Source organism: Osmerus mordax, chromosome 26, assembly GCF_038355195.1.
Source record: "Osmerus mordax isolate fOsmMor3 chromosome 26, fOsmMor3.pri, whole genome shotgun sequence".
NCBI lineage: Eukaryota > Metazoa > Chordata > Actinopteri > Osmeriformes > Osmeridae > Osmerus > Osmerus mordax.
The window spans coordinates 1,954,449-1,976,110 of record NC_090075.1 but is presented as its reverse complement, the minus strand read 5'-3'; the positions used below and the strand labels follow the sequence as shown (position 1 = coordinate 1,976,110).

At 48.7% G+C, this 21,662-nt stretch overlaps 1 protein-coding gene across 1 annotated transcript; it reads right to left on the bottom strand.

Annotated features, from left to right (window-relative positions):
• Window positions 1-13: 13 nt before the first annotated feature.
• Window positions 14-21,571, bottom strand: cers1 (ceramide synthase 1). The gene is made up of 7 exons (XM_067229607.1): window positions 20,417-21,571; window positions 8,852-9,011; window positions 5,479-5,659; window positions 4,982-5,143; window positions 4,634-4,781; window positions 4,183-4,361; window positions 14-3,576 (listed from the first exon to the last, which is right to left on the bottom strand). The coding sequence occupies exons 1-7, from the start codon at window positions 20,675-20,677 to the stop codon at window positions 3,534-3,536; spliced, it is 1,134 nt and encodes a 377-aa protein (XP_067085708.1). The 5' UTR covers window positions 20,678-21,571; the 3' UTR covers window positions 14-3,533.
• Between the last annotated feature and the right edge of the window lie 91 nt (window positions 21,572-21,662).

Below are 21,662 nucleotides of genomic sequence, written 5' to 3'. Positions count from 1 at the left end.
TGGACTCCAGATCTTTCTTTTGCAATTTACATGTTTTATTTTATGGGGAAAAAAAAACATGATAACACTGGTTGAATGAAATTACTAAAATTGTATTACAAAAAGGGCAAAGTACCTGTGGTTATCTGGTGGTCCGGTTTAGAAAGCGGTCTGATTGAAACTCTTATCGTGAGACCAGTGGGGCAATGGTAGACCTAACAACAATGTCAGTGGTCCAACAAAACATAATTCTTCAAATACAACTTTCTAATTAAAAAGATTCACGTCATACTTAATTTGATTCTTCACTTCCAGAAATTCATAAAAATCCCCATTTCCCAAATTCTCCCTTATTTCCTAGTTTTTACTCAAGAACAATAAAAATAATAGTAATAAATTACAGTGCAATTTGTCAGAAATACCTGCAGGGCCCGTGCCCCTTAATTACTACCTCTCCCTCCCTCACTAGTCTCTCTATCACCATGTAGGTTCCAGAACACTTCTTGGTGATTTGGTCAACATTTTGGCACATTCTCAAAGCATTAAATACACACTACCAAACAGGAAATGCATAGCATCGTACTTCCTCTCAGCATGTTTCCACTTTTTCTTTTTTTTTTTTTTTTTTTTTTAAACCTCATCAAGTCGACATAAAGTACGTTTGTATTCAATGCTGAAGAAAAGAACTGCCAAATCTGTATCGCAAGAAAGCTCGATAACTACTAACTATTATTACACAATTTCAGTGTTATTTTCCCCGTTCAAACAAGAACGACAACAAAAAAAAACATAATTTCTCAAGCGGGAGTTTAACTGTTTAATTTGGTGTGAGTAGTTTCACCTCACATTTCCAATGTGCATGTTGTCTGCGTAGAGACAGACTGGGAGACATCGGGGCAGAGATGGATAGAACTCACACGCGCACTTTCATGGACGCTACCATAGCAACCTGGAGACCACACGCATCGCAACAACCTCCATCAGAACTACCTTGTGTTGGGGAGTTGTTCTTCAGAAGGGAAGACTCGATTGAAGACAAAGTTTTTTTGACAACATGACCAGCATATGATCCCACAACACACATTTTAGCAAGGAAAAGGTCAAAGTTCACTCCACTTAGGGAAGAGCTTGGGGTGTGTGAAATGTTTTGACAGAACAGCTACATCAGGAAACTCCAAAACACCCTCCTGTTGTTTATTGATGTATTGTCTGATAGAACATTACTGGATATCTGACACCATCCCCTGCCACATGAAATCAGTAATATTCAGATGAGATGTGTAAAGAAGTAATAATGGGGAATTAAAAAATCAGGGCTCTTCTGACCCATCGGAGGGGTTAGGCTACGATCCGTGTGGTCTTCGATCTACTTCTGCGGTCTTCCGTGTCTTTACATACGGTTACTAACCACTTACATCACACTTGGGTCTGCCGTCTGAAACAAGTTGGGATGCGCTTGATTTACCCTTCAGAGACGGATTTGTTGGTTTTATTGTCCTGTCTGATCTAAATCAAGTGCGCCCCAACTGTTCTGGAAACAGCCTGACCCCGGTTTCACCCACACACGGAGGGAAGAAGGAATATACATAACAGAATCCGTCTACAAACAGTGTTCTCAGAAACAGCAGCAATTCAAAAAAAAAAAACGATGATGATAATATCAATAATAATAACAACAACAATAATGTCTAATGAAAAATCGAAGCTAGTTACGTCCCCGGCTTTGTGGTTGCTAGCCAGTTAGCAGGAGGGTGTTGGAAGACACGTCCTCGGACTAACAAGGACTCCCGATCGCCGAGCGGGCGACAAGTGAGCGAGCGTGGACAACATCTGTGGCCTGTTCAAGCACAAGCATGCTGTTCTTCATCACAAGAGCTTGAATTTGATCGAGAAGGAAGGTCTGCACCCCTTTTGACCAGCAAAAAATGACTGGAGTGCTGCCGCTCTCACACACACACACACATCCATGAGGAGCACATTGTAATGCAGAGAGGAGAATGATGGGCAGTCAGGAATGGACTGAGAGTGTGTGTGTGTACACTTAGATGTGTAGGGCATGTGTGTATGAGTATTCATGTGTGTGACTGTGTGTGTGTGTGTGTGAGCATACTTGCGCGTGGCAGCAGTGTGAATGAGTAGTTCCCTTTGAAGATGAGTTCAGCACACCGACAGAAGTTAAGATTACGTAGCTAATAGTATAATTTTTGTTTTCTTCTTTTGTGTTTTTAAGACGGCTTCATAGCATAAGTCCAAAACCATTCCAATGTCATGCATTCCTGAATACCATTATGTGCATATATATGTTTTCTTTTAACCTTATTGGATTTTTATCTTTACACAACTTAAGGGCCATTTTCTCACATGATCACTAAACCTTAAAACCCCCATATTGGTTTTCAGTCAATTCCATGTGTTTTTCAACATAATCAATAAGGATGATAGACAACCCAGTCAATCAATTTCAGCTATATGCTGTCATTAAACCAGCAGTCAGCTTGTCTGCTATCATATCAGTGCAACAACAGATGCTATACAAACAGATATTGTGACAGCGTTATTTTCCATACAGGAATGCGAGCACATTTTTCCAATGCCTACGTATCAACAGCAAAGATAATAATAAATCTAATTAAAAAAAGTTAAAACAAAGGTGAGAGGACCAAAAAGAAAAGTGAAACGTTTCCCTTAACACCACAGTAGGAAGGAGGGATGTCAAGTGAGATTGCTATCGATCTTTGCAATGATATGAAAGTCAATCCATGTTGTGAAAACGAGACCGTTCCCCGGCACATTCCTGTGCCCCCTCACGCCCCCCCCGGTGGACGTTAAGGGTAATTATACGTCACTTCCTGATCAGAGTCCTACTCTGCCTTTAAGTCGCACGATCTAGAGCGCAAGGGAAGAAACAGCGCCCATATTAGGCTGTAGAGGACAGAGGTTCCTGAAGCCAGTTCAGGTCTCTGGTCCCTATGGAGACAGTGGCAAGTGACTACGAACACGTTCTATTCCAGCATGTTCAAGTTTCCTATCGTGGTCTGGCCCTGTATGTCTACAGAATCAATGTTTGTCTGTGTCTGTCTGTGTGTCTGTCTGTGTGTCTGTCTGTCTGTGTGTCTGTCTGTCTGTGTGTCTGTCTGTCTGTCTGTATGTGTGTCTGTCTATCTGTCTGTCTGTCTGTGTTTGTCAGTCCGTGAGAGGGCTGTTATGGTGGTGACACGTCTTACAAGCCTACCCTAGGACGTTGGCGCGGACAAACTGTTTTCCTGTGAAACGTTAATGTTGATACTAGACCTAGGTCGCCTAAAAAGAACATTCACAGTGCTGAACTCGAACCAAACAAAAACGTTTAAAAAAACACACGAACCGACTGAGGATGAGAATGAAAACAAGGTGACAAACACGTCACCATGGTAATGTGTTAGCTTGTTTGCGTCAGCTTGTTTGTGGCCCTGGTACGGCCCCCTTGTCACCTGGAACCGAGTGTGGAACAAGCTAGTGAAACCGGTGTTGCTGCGTTCATGGTGAGGCGCCAGTAGGGGGCAGCCAGGGGGTCGTTATAGATGCTTCTCCTTGGTGACCCCATTCTGCACGTGTTTCCTGTGTGAGGGGGGGAGGGAGGGGGGGGGGAGGGAGGGGGGGGTGGGAAAGAGAAAGAGATTGCCCCTCGTCAAGGTGTTGAGCGATTACCGTGTAGTATCAGATACAGAACTAATGTTCAAGGCCAGGCGATAACATGAAGGCCACATGGGCCTTCCAATCACACCAACCCATATCTGCTCACTGGAGCGTCTTTGATCCTATCTGTTTATCTATCAGGGATAGTTACCCAACACTGGGAGCATCTCTGTGTGTGTGTGTGTGTGTGTGTGTGGTTGAGGCTGGTCTGAAGAGGATCAGGGCAGCGGTGTGCTGATGAAGCACATCTGAGATTATAGTGACATGCGGCGAGGGGGAGGGGAAGGAGTTCCTTGTGTGTGTGTGTGTGTGTGTGTACTAGGATTAGAATGACCTAACAGACGTAAAGGCACTGATACTTTTTTCACCTCACACACACACATCTGTCTGCACACACACACACACATCTGTCTGCACACACACACACACACACACATCTGTCTGCACACACACACATCTGTCTGCACACACACGCCTCCTCACCCCTGGGCAGAGATGTGTGTGTGTGTGTGTGTGGTCTCTCCTCACCCCTGGGCCGAGATGCGATGTCCAGCATCGTCATCCTCGGCCGCCCCGTTGAGCAAGGCGGAGGCCCTGGCCGCGATGGCAGCTGCTCGCTGGGCGCTCTCCTCGTCCTCGTACTCCCTCACGTCGTTCACCTCCGTCATCTGGCCTGTCAGCACCTTCACCACGAACAGCACGATGTACTGCACACACACACCACGCACACACACACACACACACCATACACACGCACACACACACAGGGGGTAGAAGGTGACAGGTCTTAGACGGTTTGTGACACAGATCAGCTTTAAAAATCGACTGTGATGAACGCCCATCTTTGCGTTGAAACTAAAACCTAATTTAACCTTGTTATTTAATTGGGCGAAGCAAAAGGATGTGGTGGAGGCATTAAATAAGTCTGACGGGGCTGGGAGGGAGGGGGGCAAAGGGGGGGGGCGAGGGGGTGACTCACCAGGAACCAGTACACGTTCATCAGCAGCAGGGAGAGGAGGAGACAGTTGAAGAAGAAGTAGAAGGGAATGTTGGGCACGGACTGCAGACTGTGGACGCAGGTGGCGTAGAGAACCTTGAGGGGGAACCAGTAGAGCCGGAACCAGAACCTGGAGGAGAAAAGGCCGGGGGGGGGGGGGGGGGGGTCGGGTCAGATTAAACTCCCTCATGTCTACCACCAGTCTCTATGTATGTGCGGTGCGGGTGCATGCTTGTTTGCGTGTGAATTTGTGTGCTGACTTGTAGGGATATGTGTGTGTTTCCAGTTGTGTGTGTGTGTGTTTCCAGGTGTGTGTGAGCAGGGCCCCACCAGGTGATGCTGAAGCTGACAGAGCCCATGTTGGACAGGATGTCGTGCACCAGGTAATACCCTCCCCCCCGAGTCTTGAAGTACACGTTCAGCTTGGTGAACTCCAGCTGGATGTCGTTGATGTCGTGGAGGAACAGGACCAGCACCCCCACGTTGTGGTATCTGGGGAAGGGAAAACACACACACACACACCTTCTCAGAACGTTCTGTGGTTCCTGGTGGTACATGCCGTACCTGGAATTGTGTTGGAGGAACCCTGCTGTGTGGAGGAGAGAGCAGAGAAGGGTGTCTGTGTAAGGACACCGCATCGCACGCGGCCGTTTGAGGACCACGTTCCCTACCGCACAAAGGCTTATACGGAGAGGATGAGCATTCTGCACACACACAGACACACACACAACCCACACACACACAGGTGTGGTGAGAATGCGTGAGGTAAAACGGCTGGATGGAGAAAGGTGAGGCTGGATGAGGAGGGGGAAGGGGGAGGTCTCTACCTGAAGGCGTATGAGAAGGTGATGAGGGCCAGGGTGATGACGTGGTGAACCACCATGACGGTGGAGTCTTTCCTCCAAGCGTCCATGTAGACCGTGGCGTAGATGGAGTGTCCATAGAAACTGCCCTGGATCAGGTAGGCGATGGCGATGTCCACCGGCACCGTCATGCCACTCTTCCAGTCTGACAGGAGAGACACGGGTTAGGGCTGGAGTCACACACACACACTAACCCTCTCAGTCACACACACACACACACACAGGTCTCAGTATGCAGACCTAGCCTAGCTTAGCATAGCCAGTCAGGTTGAGTTCTGGCCTAGCTTAGCTTAGCATAGCCAGTCAGGTTGAGTTCTGGCCTAGCTTAGCATAGCCTAGCCAGTCAGGGGAGGAGGGGAGAAGAGAGGAGAGGAGAGGGGAGCAGAGCATAGCAGAGTATCAGGTTGTAGAGGACAGACAAGAAGTCAGATCAAAAGTATTTCAGGCACCTCTGCAACAGAGGGACAGATGAGACAGACAGACAGATGAGACAGACAGACAGACAGATGAGACAGACAGACAGATGAGACAGACAGACAGACAGACAGACAGATTAGACAGACAGACAGATCAGATGAGACAGACAGACAGACAGACAGACAGACAGACAGACAGACAGATTAGACAGACAGACAGATCAGACAGATCAGACAGACAGACAGACAGACAGATTAGACAGACAGACAGATCAGATGAGACAGACAGACAGACAGACAGATTAGACAGACAGACAGATCAGACAGATCAGACAGACAGATCAGACAGATCAGACAGACAGACAGATCAGACAGACAGACAGACAGACAGACAGACAGACAGATGAGACAGACAGACAGATCAGACAGACAGACAGACAGACAGATGAGACAGACAGACAGACAGATCAGACAGACAGACAGACAGACAGACAGACAGACAGACAGATCAGACAGACAGACAGATGAGACAGACAGATCAGACAGACAGACAGATCAGACAGACAGACAGACAGACAGATCAGACAGACAGATCAGACAGACAGACAGACAGACAGACAGACAGACAGATCAGACAGATGAGACAGACAGACAGATGAGACAGACAGACAGATCAGACAGACAGACAGATGAGACAGACAGACAGATGAGACAGACAGACAGACAGATCAGACAGACAGACAGACAGATGAGACAGACAGACAGATGAGACAGACAGACAGATCAGACAGACAGACAGACAGATGAGACAGACAGACAGATGAGACAGACAGACAGATCAGACAGACAGATGAGACAGACAGACAGACAGACAGACAGACAGACAGATCAGACAGACAGACAAATGAGACAGACAGGTGGACGGAAACTTTCTCTCAGGAGTTTGGGCGACTTGCGCTCCCCAGGGATGGAGTTACACAGGGTTATGTTTATTGATCAGACGTTTCCATCATTAAAGATTGAGAGGTACAATCCTCTGCTGGCTGCAACGGAAGGGAGATGAGAGTACTGAAGGAATCGGAGCCCTCTCTCTCCTCTCTCACTCGCCCCTCTCTCTCCTTTCTTGCCTCTCTCCTCTCTCACTCGCCCCTCTCTCTCCTTTCTTGCATCTCTCCTCTCTCACTCGCCCCTCTCTTTCCTTTCTTGCCTCTCTCCTCTCTCTCCTTTCTTGCCTCTCTCCTCTCTCACTCGCCCCTCTCTCCTTTCTTGCCTCTCTCCTCTCTCACTCGCCCATCTCTCTCCTTTCTTGCCTCTCTCCTCTCACTTGCCCCTCTCTCTCCTCTCCTCTTACTTTTCTCTCACTCCCCCTCTCCCCTCTCTCTCTCCTATCGATATACCACTTCCCTCTCCTCCAATATATATGAGTGCCTCTCTCCCTTTCATCTCTCTCTCTCTCTCTCTCTCTCTGTCTCTCTCTCTCTCTCTCTCTCTCTCTCTCTCTCTCTCTCTCTGTCTCTGTCTCTCTCTCTGCTCAGGCCTGAGAGGTGGTGAGCCTCTCACACGACCAATGATGGCCTATTAGGGGCTATTATCAGCTGCAATAAGGGAGATGGAGATGGACACAAACCAAACACCTGACACACCTAACCATGAGACAGGCTGTGCAGGGCTGTACAGCAGAGCGATGGCCGACCACAGACCATTTGAGGTCAATTAGGGATGAAAGACTGTCAGTTTGTCGGTTTATATAGTGTGAAAACAATGTGTTTTGACAGTTGGAGGCGTGGGGCGAGGGGGGTGAGGGATGGGGGGAGGCGTGAAAAGGACTGGGCACGTTTAGTGTGTTCAGGCATGTGCCAGATCATGTCAGGCTGGCCTCTTCAGTTCAACTAATCAAATCATGCAAATATCAACATATAAAACACAAATAAGCCATTTGAATAGGAGTAATAAAAGTCACTGGGTTTAGAGGCTGCGGTCAGAACTTAAGAAGGAGGACGAGTCTCAATACTCTAGACTAGCTTCCTTCCCTCCTCCTCTTCACCGCCACTTCTTAGTGAAGAAAGAAGAAACAGTTTCGACACCCTTCCTACCCAGTTTCTCACTCTCCTGGTAGGAAAAACAGGGCAAAGGGCATTCTGTAACTATTGAGACACACCCGCTGGTTACATTTACATTTAGTCATTTAGCAGACGCTCTTATCCAGAGCGACTTACAGTAAGTACAGGGACATTCCCCCGAGGCAAGCAGGGTGAAGTGCCTTGCCCAAGGACACAATGTCAGTTGGCATGACCGGGAATCGAACTGGCAACCTTCGGATTACTAGCCCGATTCCCTCACCGCTCAGCCACCTGACTCACTCACTGGTTGCTGGTCAAAGCTGCTGTGCATATGGGTACAGCACGCCCAACTCAGCACATACCATGGCCGCCTAGCTAACCCTGCCCCCAGACAGTCAAAATGCAGTCTGTCATCCAGAGATGCAAGTGATTTGCATTTGGACAACTCAAACAAATACATCTGCATTCTGCTGCACTGGGGAATCTGACCTTGGAGAGAGACAGACCAGGCTAAGACAGACGGAGGCAGGATATGAATCTCTGTCAAGGAGAGGTGACGAAATCGATAATATTAATCGGTGTAATCAATAAGCCACACTTCTCCGGGTCCCAGCCTCTCCTGTCTTATCGAAGCCTGTGTTTACCTAACACAGTGAAACCTAACGTTGCTTCACCCGACTCAACCTCAACCTGCCCTTAAACGTAACCCAACCCTTTCGAAACCTTAAACAACCCGACCTAACCTGACCCCATCCCAATCCTTACTCCAAACCCACACATCACATCTTTTACCCTAACTCAACCCAGCCCTAACCTAACCTCACCTCAACCCCACCCACCCCCCACCCCTTCCAACCTTACCGTAGAAGACAGAGGGGGGGTTGTGGAAGAAGGTGTAGTCTGAGAAGAACAGCAGGTAGGTGCTGTAGGACCAGGACATGGAGTAGAAGACCAGCTTCCACGCACTCTCTGGCATCTTGGCTGTATCTCTAGGCTGCAGGCTGCACCGCTCTCCGAAAGGCTGCGGGACGAACGACACCAAACAGAAAGACAGAGAGGTGAGGTGAGGGGGACGAACGACACCAAACAGAAAGACAGAGAGGTGAGGGGGACGAACGACACCAAACTAGACTAGAGACTAGAGGAAGAGGGAAGCGCACTTAGGAAATATGCTTCATGTGCAGAAACGCTGTTGTTATTGTCATGTTATTTTGTGGAAACTCCAGAAGTCAGCTACTCTCGTTTGGAAATATAGGCTTTGAAATGTTGAGCTCGTAGCAGCATTATGTAAAGACGCAGTGGAAACCGCTAATAGAAGTCATTCTCTAGCCAATAAAAAACGTGTGTTTGAGACGGGGGCGGGATCTACAAGGCTACCATGTGACCTGAGGGAGATGAGTGACAGCTGGAGAAAGCCCTCTTGGGTAAATCTCTTCGTGTCCGTTTATGGTTTGCTTTGCCAGAAGAAAACACAGGAAGACAAAAAGAGAGAGTGGTTTCCTGTGGTACTGCATGTCTGTGACTGTGTGACTGAGTGTGTGTGAGTGTGTGTGTGAACTCCAGTGACCCCATCATGAGAAGAGAAGCCTTTTCCCAGAGGGCCGTGCTTTGTCTCGACAGACCTCCCTGTAGAAACACCCCTCCCCTTCCTCCCCCCTTATCTGCTTGTCCTGATAAGCTACAACCTCCCTCCCCTAACCCTAACCCTCCCCCCCCCCTCCCGTCCTTTTCAGCCGGTTCTCCCTAGAACCCAGGACCCTGTGAGGCTGTGCTGGAGGAGACGAGCGGAACCCTAGCCTGGAGGACTGAAGCTGATCTCCACTCTGCTGCCAGAGAGAAACCAGAGCTCTACTCCTTATCTTTCCTCCGTGACAGAGGAGCCACAGCCATACACACAATATAACACACACACACACACAATATAACACACACACACACACAATATAACACACGCACACACACACAATATAACACACACACACAATATAACATACACACACAATATAACACACACACACACACAATATAACACACACACACAATATAACATACACACACACACACACAATATAACATACACACACACACACAATATAACACCCACACAATATAACATACACACACACTATAACATGCATACCTCCACACACACTCTCGCATGTATGCACATACGCCTTCACACACACACACTATAACATGCATGCATACCTCCACACACACACACCCCTAAACTTCCTCAAGGACATACACACACACACTCACGCACACCTGAGAGAAACACACACCTACACGGACACACACAAATCCAGGAAGCAGCCGACAGCCGACTGGCCACAACACACCTCCCTCCATCACCACGGTAACCCGAGACAAGAAAGTGAAAGGGCCCTGTCGACTGACACGCCTGAATCACCTGTCACTCGGGTTACACACACACTTGATAGACCCTTTTGAGGTGCTTTTGAGGACACTTCCGATATTCTCATCCATCTCTGGTTCTTTCTTTCTCTCTGAAGTCCTTTATGTATCTCTCTCTCCCTCCTTAATTCTCTCTCTCGTTCTATCTCTCCTCTGTTGTTCGTGCTCATTCTGACTCTCTCCCTCTTTAGACAGAGAGATACAGAGAGACAGAAGAGAGACAGAGAGACACAGAGAGAGAGAGACAGAGACTGAGAGAGAGAGACAGAGACTGAGAGAGAGAGACAAAGAGGGAGAGAGAGAGAGAGAGAGAGAGAGAGAGAGAGAGACAGAGAGAGACAGATAGAGTGAGAGAGAGGTCGTCACACGCTGTGAAAGAGAGGCAGGCATGTCGTGTCACATGACTGCACCCTGGCAGGTGACTGGCTGAGAGGAGCCACAGTGACTCTGCATGTGTCTGGTGACTCATGTGACTGAGAGAGGCAGGATATCCACCCCCCGCCTCCTACCCCCCCCCCTCCCTCCCAAGGAGCACGATTTATTTATAGAGGCTGGCTGTCAGCCCCGACAACCCCCCTCCCCTCCCTCACCCGCCCTCCCTAACCCCCCCATCGGCCTGGTCTTCTCCACTGAGCCTGCTGACTTGAAGGCTAATGTAACCCCCACACAATTAGGCTTATCATCACCATGCTGGCACACACACACACAAAGAAAACACACACAGGTAAAACAAACACACCATCCAATATGTGTATGCAAAGCACCCACGCACACAGCGCAGACCTACACATCCTCTCTAATACATCACCTATTCGTTCTGCCTGGTGTTCACTGAGATGTGAGTGTGTGTATGTAGCTTCATATACAGATAAACTACACACAGACTTCACAAATAGACTAGATATGCTGCACATAGAGCCTACATAACTTAGATAGAATACAAATAGACTAGATATGCCACACATAGAGCCTACTTAGCCTAGATAGGCTCCACGTCCATAAAGGCTACAGAGACTACAGTGACGCATTGCCAGTGTATGGAAGTTACAGTATCAGTTCCATCTGCTAGTTCAAGGGCAGTGCAGCAGACACACAAGCCAACAGTGTGTGTGGAGGAGACAGTGTGTGTGGAGGAGACAGTGTGTGTGGAGGAGAAAGTGTGTGGAGGAGACAGTGTGTGGAGGAGACAGTGTGTGTGGAGGAGACAGTGTATGGAGGAGACAGTGTGTGTGGAGGAGACAGTGTGTGTGGAGGAGACAGTGTATGGAGGAGACAGTGTGTGGAGGAGACAGTGTGTGTGGAGGAGACAATGTGTGTGCAGGAGACAGTGTGTGTGCAGGAGACAGTGTGTGGAGGAGACAGTGTGTGTCTATCTGTCCATGTTTGTTCTTTATCTGTTTCCATCTCATCTCTGCCTCTCTCACTCGCCCCTCTCCCCTCTCTCTCTCCTATCAATATACCACTTCCCTCCCCCTCTCTTCCAATGTATATGAGTGCCTCTCTTCCTTTCATCGCTCTCTCTCTCTTCCCTTCTCTTCCCTTTCAATCAGAAAGATATAGAGAAAGAGAGAAAGAAAGAGAGAGGGAGAAATATATGTAGCCTATTTCCAGCCAGACAGAGAGGGAGAGATACAGAGGTGGAGAATGTAAGACAGATACTGGGGGAAAGAAAGAGAGAAAGGGAAAGCTTTCACAACCGAGCGGTTCCCTTGGCAACGGCACATTCTGCCAGAATCCCAGCGCGGCCCTTTCTCCTTCCTCCCTTTCCCTCCCTCCTCTGCTCTTATCCCATTTCCTCCCATTTCCTCCTCTCCCGCCCCCTCACCGCTCCTCTCCTGCCTCCTCCTCCTCTCCTGCCCCCTCACCCCTCCTGCCCCCTCACCCCTCCTCTCCTGCCTCCTCACCCCTCCTCTCCTGCCTCCTCCTCCTCTCCTACCCCCTCACCCCTCCTCTCCCTCCTGCCCCCTCACCCCTCCTCTCCTGCCTCCTCACCCCTCCTCTCCTGCCCCCTCACCCCTCCTCTCCTGCCTCCTCACCCCTCCTCTCCTGCCCCCTCACCCCTCCTCTCCTGCCTCCTCACCCCTCCTCTCCTGCCTCCTCACCCCTCCTCTCCTGCCTCCTCCTCCTTCCACCAGTCACCCCCTCCCCCCACAGACTTTACGAGAGGGGTGAGGGTGTAGCGAGGCTACAGGGAAACAGTGATGTGTTATATAAGGGACTCAAATAGGCCATCAAGTCAAGACTGGTTCAATATGGCTCAGTGAGAGAGAATGAGAGGGAGGGAGGTGGGGATGGAGGGGGAAGAGAGAGGGAGGGAGAGAGAGAGGGAGGGTTGGGACAGCTGGAGAACAAAAGCCCCCCCCCCACAGACAGAAGATCAAGGAGGAACCAGAGCCCTGTAGCCTCCTTCACCCCCCTCCCCCCCCTCCCCCCCATCTGCCCCTGTTCTGTCCCAAACACCCCGTGAAATGGTCACAGCTGTGACCCCCCTCTAGCTGACAGCTGTGAGGCATGCTGGGAAATGAAGTCTTGCAACCCCTCACCCCTAACTGTACACCTGGTAACCCTGTGCGTTTGTGTGTGTTGACCGTCTGGACTCAGAACATCTGCAAAGAAAACTCAGCCACGGGTTCAAACAGCAGGAAATATGTTTTGACACTACAGGAGACATATCACACAAGTCTGAAGCAGTCTGCTCCATCATGATACATCGTTTTTTTGTGCATGTGTGTGCTCCAGTTTTTGTTAGATTGTGTGTGTGTGTGTGTGTTTGATTGTGCATGTGTGTGCTCCAGTGTTTGTTAGATTGTGTGTGTGTGTGTGTGTTTGATTGTGCATGTGTGTGCTCCAGTGTTTGTTGGATTGTGTGGGTGTGTTTGATTGTGCATGTGTGTGCTCCAGTTTGTGTGTGTTCCAGTGTGCATGTGTGTGTTCCAGTGTATGTGAGTGTTCCAGTGTGTGTGTGTTTGAGTGTGTGTGTGTGTGTCAGAGTTCTGAGACTTCTACCTGGTCTCCTAGGAGACGTTAACCGAGAGCTTCCTGTCCTGGCTGTCTCTCGGGTGAGATTAAATGAACCCGCTCTAAAGTGCTGGGACATCATTAGAGGATTACACACACACACACACACGGTCTTAATGATTTAAGACATGTTGACGCTGTACAGTAATGTTTTCCTCCTCTTGGGACAACACTCTCTGTCAGCTCTGTGTTTCCTGTTAGACTTGGAGCTGCCACTTGGGAGAGCAGGAGTACACACACACACAATCACACGCTCACACGCTCAGACACATGTTGTACTGTCTCTCACCCAGGGCCTGTACTGTCGTACACAGCCTCCTAGTATGCGTCCCAGACAGAACAGGGTTTATTCGCATAATTTGACTCGGATGGACATTTGCAGCTATTCAAAAGCTAGGTCCTATTTTCCATATTGACAACAGGCAATCTTTATGAGATAGCATATTATATTACCAGTGTGTGTTCATGAACTCATCAGCAGGGTAGTCCTTCATGTTGTGTTGCCAAAGGGATATCTTGTGATATCTGCTGATCATATGGTATTTTAAGAACACTTGACACTAGTTACATTGTACCGGAGTTGTATACTCCCACTCTTTCTCGATGGTGGCGTGTTGCCATCAGGAGAGAGGTCAAGGTTCGAAGGTTAACGAAGAGGGACAAGCCGCAGTCAATCATCACCCCGTCCTGGCTCATCCCCCTCCTCTTCCTCCCCCTCCTTCTTCTCCTCCTCCGCCCCCTCCTCTTCCTCCCCCTCCTCCTTCTCCCCCTCCTCCTTCTCCCCCTCCTCCTTCTCCTCCTCTTCCTCCCCCTCCTCCTTCTCCTCCTCCGCCCTCTCCTCTTCCTCCCCCTCCTCCTTCTCCTCCTCCGCCCCCTCCTCCTCCAGATCTGACAGCAGGAGGAACCACTGGGAGCAGTTCTGGGATGAAACTCGACTCTTTGGAAACCGTCTCTCCATCTCGTCGGAAAAGTGGAGAATTTCTCAAGATCAAAACGTGTCAGATTGAAGAGAAGGAGGGTTTTTTTGTGAGAGAGAACAAGACCGGCTGTGTTTCTTTGTTATTCACATAAGCCCCCCCCAGCAGGCATATGGCTGTCATTCATAATGCAGCACGCAGAAAATTGGCAACACTTAAGAGAGGGGAGGGGCGGAGCTGTGGTTTAAGAGGTCACACTTGTTGTGTGTACAATTACTGTGTGCATGTACGTGTGTGTGTGTGTGCGCGTGATGTGTGTAGGTGCCTGCGTCAGATAAAAAGTGATTCGTGATTCCATTAGGAGGGCACAGACTAAATGGCACAACTGCAACGAGGAAGTGAGCCTAAGATCTTTGTCCTCTTGGGTGGTTAGCGTCCAGGCCTGTCCGTCAGCCCACCTGCATGCCTCCCTGTCTGTTTGCAGAGGTCACAATTCTCTCACACACACACACACACTGTGTGTGTGTGAGAGTATGATTAGCGCACCTGCCCGTATCTCATCTCAAGCTTAGATAGTGATTAGTGATTCCATTAGGAGGGCTTAGACCACATGACACAACAGGAACGAGGAAGCAAGACTAAGGTTTTCATACTCTTCTTTCTTTTTCCTGTCTGTCTCTCTCTCTGCCTGTCTGTCTGTCTGCCTGCCTCTCTCTGCCTATCTGTCTGCCTGTCTCTCTCTCTGCCTGTCTGCCTGTGTCTCTCTCTGCCTGTCTGTCTGTCTGCCTGTCTCTCTCTCTCTCCCTGTCTGTCTCCCTTTCTGTCTGTCTGCCTGTTTGTATAGTTACCTGTTTGTGCCGGGTCAAGTGTTGCTGTCTGGACTGATCCCAGGTCTGTGCCTGGGGCCGGGCCAGGGTCATGTGTTGCTGTCTGGGCTGATCCCAGGTCTGTGCCTAAGGCCGGGCCAGGGTCAAGTGTTGCTGTCTGGACTGATCCCAGGTCTGTGCCTGGGGCCGGGCCAGGGTCATGTGTTGCTGTCTGGACTGATCCCAGGTCTGTGCCTAAGGCCGGGCCAGGGTCATGTGTTGCTGTCTGGGCTGACTAGTACACAGGCTGGAAGGTGTTTAAAGCACAGATCTGTAACAGCTGCCAGATGGGCTGTGGTTAGGAAAGATGGAGGTACAGGGAGACACGGAGGGAGGGAGAGTGGAGAGAGAGAAAAAGAGAGAGAGGTGGGCAGAGGGGAGAGGTAGGTAGAGAGGGAGCGAGAGAGAGAGAAGAGGGAATAGAGAGGGGGGGGGTGCAGTGGAGAGAGAGAGATGGAAACTAGCCAGAAGTAGTTAATGGGGGAGTAGAGTGAAGGGGAGTAGAGTCAGAGAGAGTGAGAGAGAGTGACATTGAGTGAGAGAAGAGGGGGAAAGAGAGAGAGGGGCCGAGGGAGAGAGAGAGAGGCCGAGGGAGAGGAAACGGCCAGGACAACAACGGATGTCAATTACAAAAAAATGCAACTCCTTTCCTCTGTTCTGTTTGTATGTACCAGCTCCTTCAGCTAACGAGGGGCCGAAAGCGAGTGTGTATTTGGGATGGGGGTGAGACTAACTTGCCCACCACAGAATAAAGCGGATCTGATGCCCAGAGAAGCCATTTATAAAAAGAGAGGAACTCCTTAGTGACCGACCAGCTCTCCATTTCAATGGCCACACTTACTTACTTCCACGAGTGAGGAGCCATCGGCTACGAGGCCGCTGAGCAGACAATGAGCTGCCATTTCCTCGCTCTCTCTCACGCTCTCTCTCTCTCACATATTGTCCTTCAGTAGCCTGTAGTCAGATCTCGCTGCCTCAGAGTCCGACAAACACAATGTGTTGCTTGTCTACTAAGCAGATGTCAATCTGTGAGATAGCGAGGAGGAGAGGAGGGAGAAACGAACACAGATCCCCCAGTCCTGTCATGCTGTGGTCAAGGTTACAACCTAGACAACCAGAGATATGATAGAGAGAAAGCTACTAAATTAAATTGAATCGGAATCCTAATGGGTTTTCCATCGGATGGCAAGGCTAAGTGTGTGTGTGTGTGTGTGGTGTACGCTTGCATCTGAGTGTGTATCATCATTTGCCTGCAAGACAGTGCATGTGGGCTGGCTGTTGACACACACACTGCTTAATCCAATCAAATCTTGTTTTATTTTAAGTGTGTTCTACATCATGTCCGGGCTAGTAGCCTGGGTGCTGACACTGTAGAGCAGGACAGGTCAAGACAGGGCCAGTTTGGGCTGGAGGCAACACAGGGTCATCTAATCAGGCTGTAGAAGTTCAGGTGAGGACCATTTCCGAGGAGGAGAGATGTTCTTAGCATCGGTCTAGACAAAAATAACTTTTTGGTTTGGACTCTCTCCCTGTGGGTAGTCATGGTAGCCTAGACCAACAGCAGGCCAACGCAATGGAGAACTGGTGTTACAATCTGCCGGACACTAGCTCGCTAGCTACATTTACATTTAGTCATTTAGCAGACGCTCTTATCCAGAGCGACTTACAGTAAGTACAGGGACATTCCCCCCGAGGCAAGTAGGGTGAAGTGCCTTGCCCAAGGACACAACGTCATTTTGACACGGCCGGGAATCGAACTGGCAACCTTCAGATTACTAGCCCGATTCCCTAACCGCTCAGCCACCTGACTCCCCCTTCCCCCAGCTCCAAGGTCCAGAGCGAGAGCCACTGCATGACTTGTCCTCGAGCAGGAAGTGAAAACTGCAACAGCAGACACTTCTCTCTCTAACACATAGCGACAAACCCTAAACACTAACGCACTCGTAAATATTCGAAAGTAACAGCAACCTCTGCAAGCTGGCCTTTGTGAAAGCCCTTGTGTCAGTCAGTATCCGAATCAGAAGCGAATCTAACACGTGCACCAAACTCTGGTCATGGTGGGATATTTACATACACTTTTACACATATTGTACACTAACTTCATAATATCTACACTAAAATTAACACCTACATGTGACGAAGTCTAACTGTTAGTGCTCTGTGCTGTGGGTCTGAGGCTTTTTCTTCCTGCAACTACTGTGGATATCGCAATCTATGACATACTTATTACTTCTCCTGTTGCATTTTGTGTAAATGTGTGAACCCCGTGCCTGTCGCCACAGTATCCTTGTTCTGATCTACAGAAGACCGCAGGGTTCTTCTCTGGGAACATCCTGTGTGCGCATGAGAACAGCAGAGGAACATTCTCACTCAGAACCGCTTTGTATGACAGACACACACACGCAGAATTTATCATCTGACTGGAGATTAAAGGAGAGGACAGACCAGGCCAGGCCAAGCTTGACCAGGCCAGGCCAGGCCAAGCTGGACCAGGCCAGGCCAGGCCAAGCTGGACCAGGCCAGGCCAGACCAGGTTGGTTGGACTGATTCTTGAGTCCTATGTTGACAAATAGCTGTAAACTGATCTTCTTCGTCTTGAATGTTTACGGACTACGGATCTAATTCTCAATTTGAACCAAAAACAAATATGTATCCAACTCAGTCCAGCTGCACTGTTTGAAACCTTACCTGATTGTGCACGCGGGCACACACACCCCCACACACACAATCTGGTATGCTCTTTTACCAACAGAATAGTCTGATATGCTCTGATGCATTGTTTCCTGACAGGTTCAATATTTAAAGAGCACTTTTGTATAAGTGTTTTAATTAGTGAGGGCTGCGCATATTGTGTTCCTTCCTATGTTATACAGGATGCTCACACTGACATGTTACGGAAGTGGATGGTGATCCATTCTTCTCTGATGAAAGCCTGGAGATGTACACTCACCTGACACTCCCTGTGTGAGGCATTACAGCTAGCGTGTGGCTTAGCAAACACCCCACAGAAACCACTGTCGAAGGAACACAGGTACGTTTCCGTGGCGCCGCCGAACGTTGCAGCAGTGAATGAAACGCACACGCGCATGCATGCATGCATGCGATCTGGCCTGGAGATCTCTCTGTTCAGGACAGCCGAGACTACCAGAATCCTCCTCTGCAGTCTGCCTCTAGTCTGGCCTGCACATGTGACCATTAGTCTACACACCCTTACCACATAAAACACACACACACACACAGGCCTGCTGGAGCTGGGTTGTGTGTCCCTCCTAACCCCACCCCACCATCCCAACAGCAAAGCAGATGGCTGTGAGGAACATTATTTCCCTGGAGGAGCAGAGAGAACCGTGGTTAGCGATTGGCCCCTTGGTGTGTGTGTGTCATCCGGTCAGGGAGGCCTATCTCTCTGAGCAGCTTCAGGCAGGACACCCTTCCTGTCCTGTCCTACAGCAGGGAGCTGAAACTGATCTTAGAGAAATAGAGGAAAGAGAGAGGGATAGAGTCCAAGAGAGAGAGAGGGAGGGAAATAGAGAGGGAGAGGGATATAGAGAGGGAGAGAGAGAGGGAAATAGAGAGGGAGAGGGATATAGAGAGGGAGAGAGAGGGAAATAGAGAGGGAGAGAGAGAGGGAAATAGAGAGGGAGAGGGATATAGAGAGGGAGGGAGAGAGGGAAATAGAGAGGGAGAGGGATATAGAGAGGGAGAGGGATATAGAGAGGGAGAGAGAGAGGGAAAGAGGGAGGGAGATAGAGAGAGGGAGCCATTGAGGGATTGATAGCGATATCTGTCCAAAAGTGTGCAGTGTAAGGGATATGGGCAAGAGGTAGTCCTGCTATTCCAAGAATGAAAAACGCGGCCCTGGAAACGCTGATACGTCTGATTGATGCCGATTAGGTGTTCCCTCCTGTTTCCTATCAGAGCCGGCACATGCCACGGTCCGGATGCTTCTGAGATGGTTCCAGAGTTTTGTGCTGTGGTTGCACATATATGGAAACAACAAAAGTAGATCTCACACTCATTGATTTACTCGTCAGGCAGCCTCGCGCGTGTGTGACCTTCGGGTCATTGTGACCCGAAGGTCACACACGCGCGAGGTTCACAACGACCCATCGTTGTGCTGCGACAACTTTACCCAATACAAAAACAAATAAAACGCATTTTCTTTTAACCTTCGCGCTGTGGGGGGTCTGAGACAGCCCGACGGTTAAAAGAAAATGCTTCACTTTATTTTTGTATGAGGTAAACCTGTCGCAACACGTGGGAGGGTCACAATGACTGAAGGGTCACAATGACCTGAAGATAACACACAGGTTATCAGGGGGTACATGTGCTGTAGCTCTACTACCACAGCCCACCTATCAGTGTGAACAGTCTGTTTGACTACCTGCCACATGTGTCGGTTTGCTGCTTAGTAACTTGGAGGGGTTATATTATCCAACAGAAACATTTGCTGTGGTGAATGGTTTCCATTGCTGTTCTCTCAATCAGTTACCTTAAACCTGGTAACACATCTAATCTGACCTACAGCATAACCCCCCCCCCCCCCCCCACACACACACACACAAGTTCTCTCATCTGCTTGTTTGTCTCTATCTTACACACACACACACACACACACACACACACACACACACACACACACACACACACACACACACACACACACACACACACACACACACACACACACACACACACACACACACACACACACACACACACACACACACACACACACACACACACACACACACACACACAGAGGATCCCTTAGGAATAATGAATTTCTTCCTCGTGTCTTGAGGTAGCTTTCACCTGACATGAGTACTCGGTCTAAACAGCTACTCATCTGTTGAGTCGAATACAATTAATTATGCGAGTGTGTGTGGGGGGGGTCACTTTTCGTTTTGGTGACAGTGGGTGGACTTGTGGGACCTACGTTTAAACTACATTTTGATACTATGATTATTTTATTTCAGTATTACTATACTGTATTTGAAGCATGTGGCACTGATAACAGGCTCCGGACCATCATAAAGGCCGCATTAATGCGGGAGTGTTCGAATAACGGGCCTCTATAATTAGAAAACGAGATCGACGCTTCTGCACCTTCAATAACATAATATATTTATAATGGACGGGTACAGTCCAGCTGGTTTGAGAAAGCAATGTATGTACCTATGGGCTACCGTAAGCGAGCAACCTACCTTGAACAGACATTCTGTCAGTCCCCGTCGAATCTGCGTCCACATAACGGCGCATAAGAAGAACAGGCCAATTTCGGTCCACGTAATATATGCGTTATCCAGAAGTGTATTTTTGGAGAGCTCCAGTCCGCACGTGTTACAGTCTCTAAACGCACCGTACATAACGGTAGAAGCTTTCGTGATGAAGTCCACATAGCCCGGCATGGGCTCCACTTCTACGGCCCCGTCGCTCATGCTGTCATCCCCGGTACGACTATCCATTGTGGGGGAGAACGGAGAACGGCTGGAAAACTGATCCCAATTAGGACAGAGACCGCGTATTCTCCTTACGCGAAGCTACAGAGCAAGCTGGCTAGCCTAAAAACGCTAGAAAGACTGTAAGCGGCTTAACCTCTCAAGTAGCCTAATTCTTTGTTTTCTAATTTAAGACACGGGCCCATGTCGCATACTGTACAAGACAGCTTTATTACTGAGTAAGGCCTTCAAAAATCAAACCAAATATCTCTGCTGAACTGCAAAACGTATTGATCTAATGGCCAATAACAAATGCGGTATTGCAATTAATCTGGTCCATGAAAATTGACTTAGATTTGGTTAATTCCCCTTCACAAAGCCGATGGATAGCTAAGCTACCTCATCATCAGTGCTAGCAAGATTATTAGCCGCCTAGCTAAATCAAATGTACAAAATACCGGGTCGATCAGCATGTAGACGTCCAGCTATCAACCACGCAGGTTTAAATTATAAATGTGATATCTCAAAAAATACTATCGTATCACAACATTAGTCAAAATTATATGTATAGCTTCCGCCCTATTCAAATTATAAATTGACAAGAAGTGCCATAAAGAACAGTAGGCAAGTATGCGTTTCTTTCTGACGTTAAATTCTGTATGGTCTCATCTCCGCTATTCGCCTTATATAACATATCCTCGTCATTTCATTATTTAGAATACCAGATCTATAGCGAATACCAAACGAGCCACACTGGAATACTTATATAGATGAAAAATAGACCGCAACACCGACAAAAATCAAGAATGTATCATAAATGATCTGCTTCCTCTCGTTGCGCGGCTGTCGCTGTGCTGGCCAACGTGCCAGGCAGCGTTTTGACAAGACTGTCTGAAAAAATTCACGCTGCTTCAATGGGAATCAATGTAGAACATGACTCCTTACGGCACGTGAAGGCTATTCGCTAACAGTTCTTTAAAGATTGTAAGCGTATGTCGTTTTTTTCCTCTAG

Bases quoted from the DNA above. Each gene is read 5' to 3' on its own strand.
- cers1 (XM_067229607.1), bottom strand. From the start codon at position 20,677: ATGGATAGTCGTACCGGGGATGACAGCATGAGCGACGGGGCCGTAGAA. The intron at 5,660-8,851 runs GTAAGGTTGGAA...CTCTCCTGTCAG, and splicing joins CCCCCCCTCTGTCTTCTACG to ACTGGAAGAGTGGCATGACG. The intron at 4,362-4,633 runs GTGAGTCACCCC...GTGTGTGTGCAG, and splicing joins TGAACGTGTACTGGTTCCTG to TACATCGTGCTGTTCGTGGT.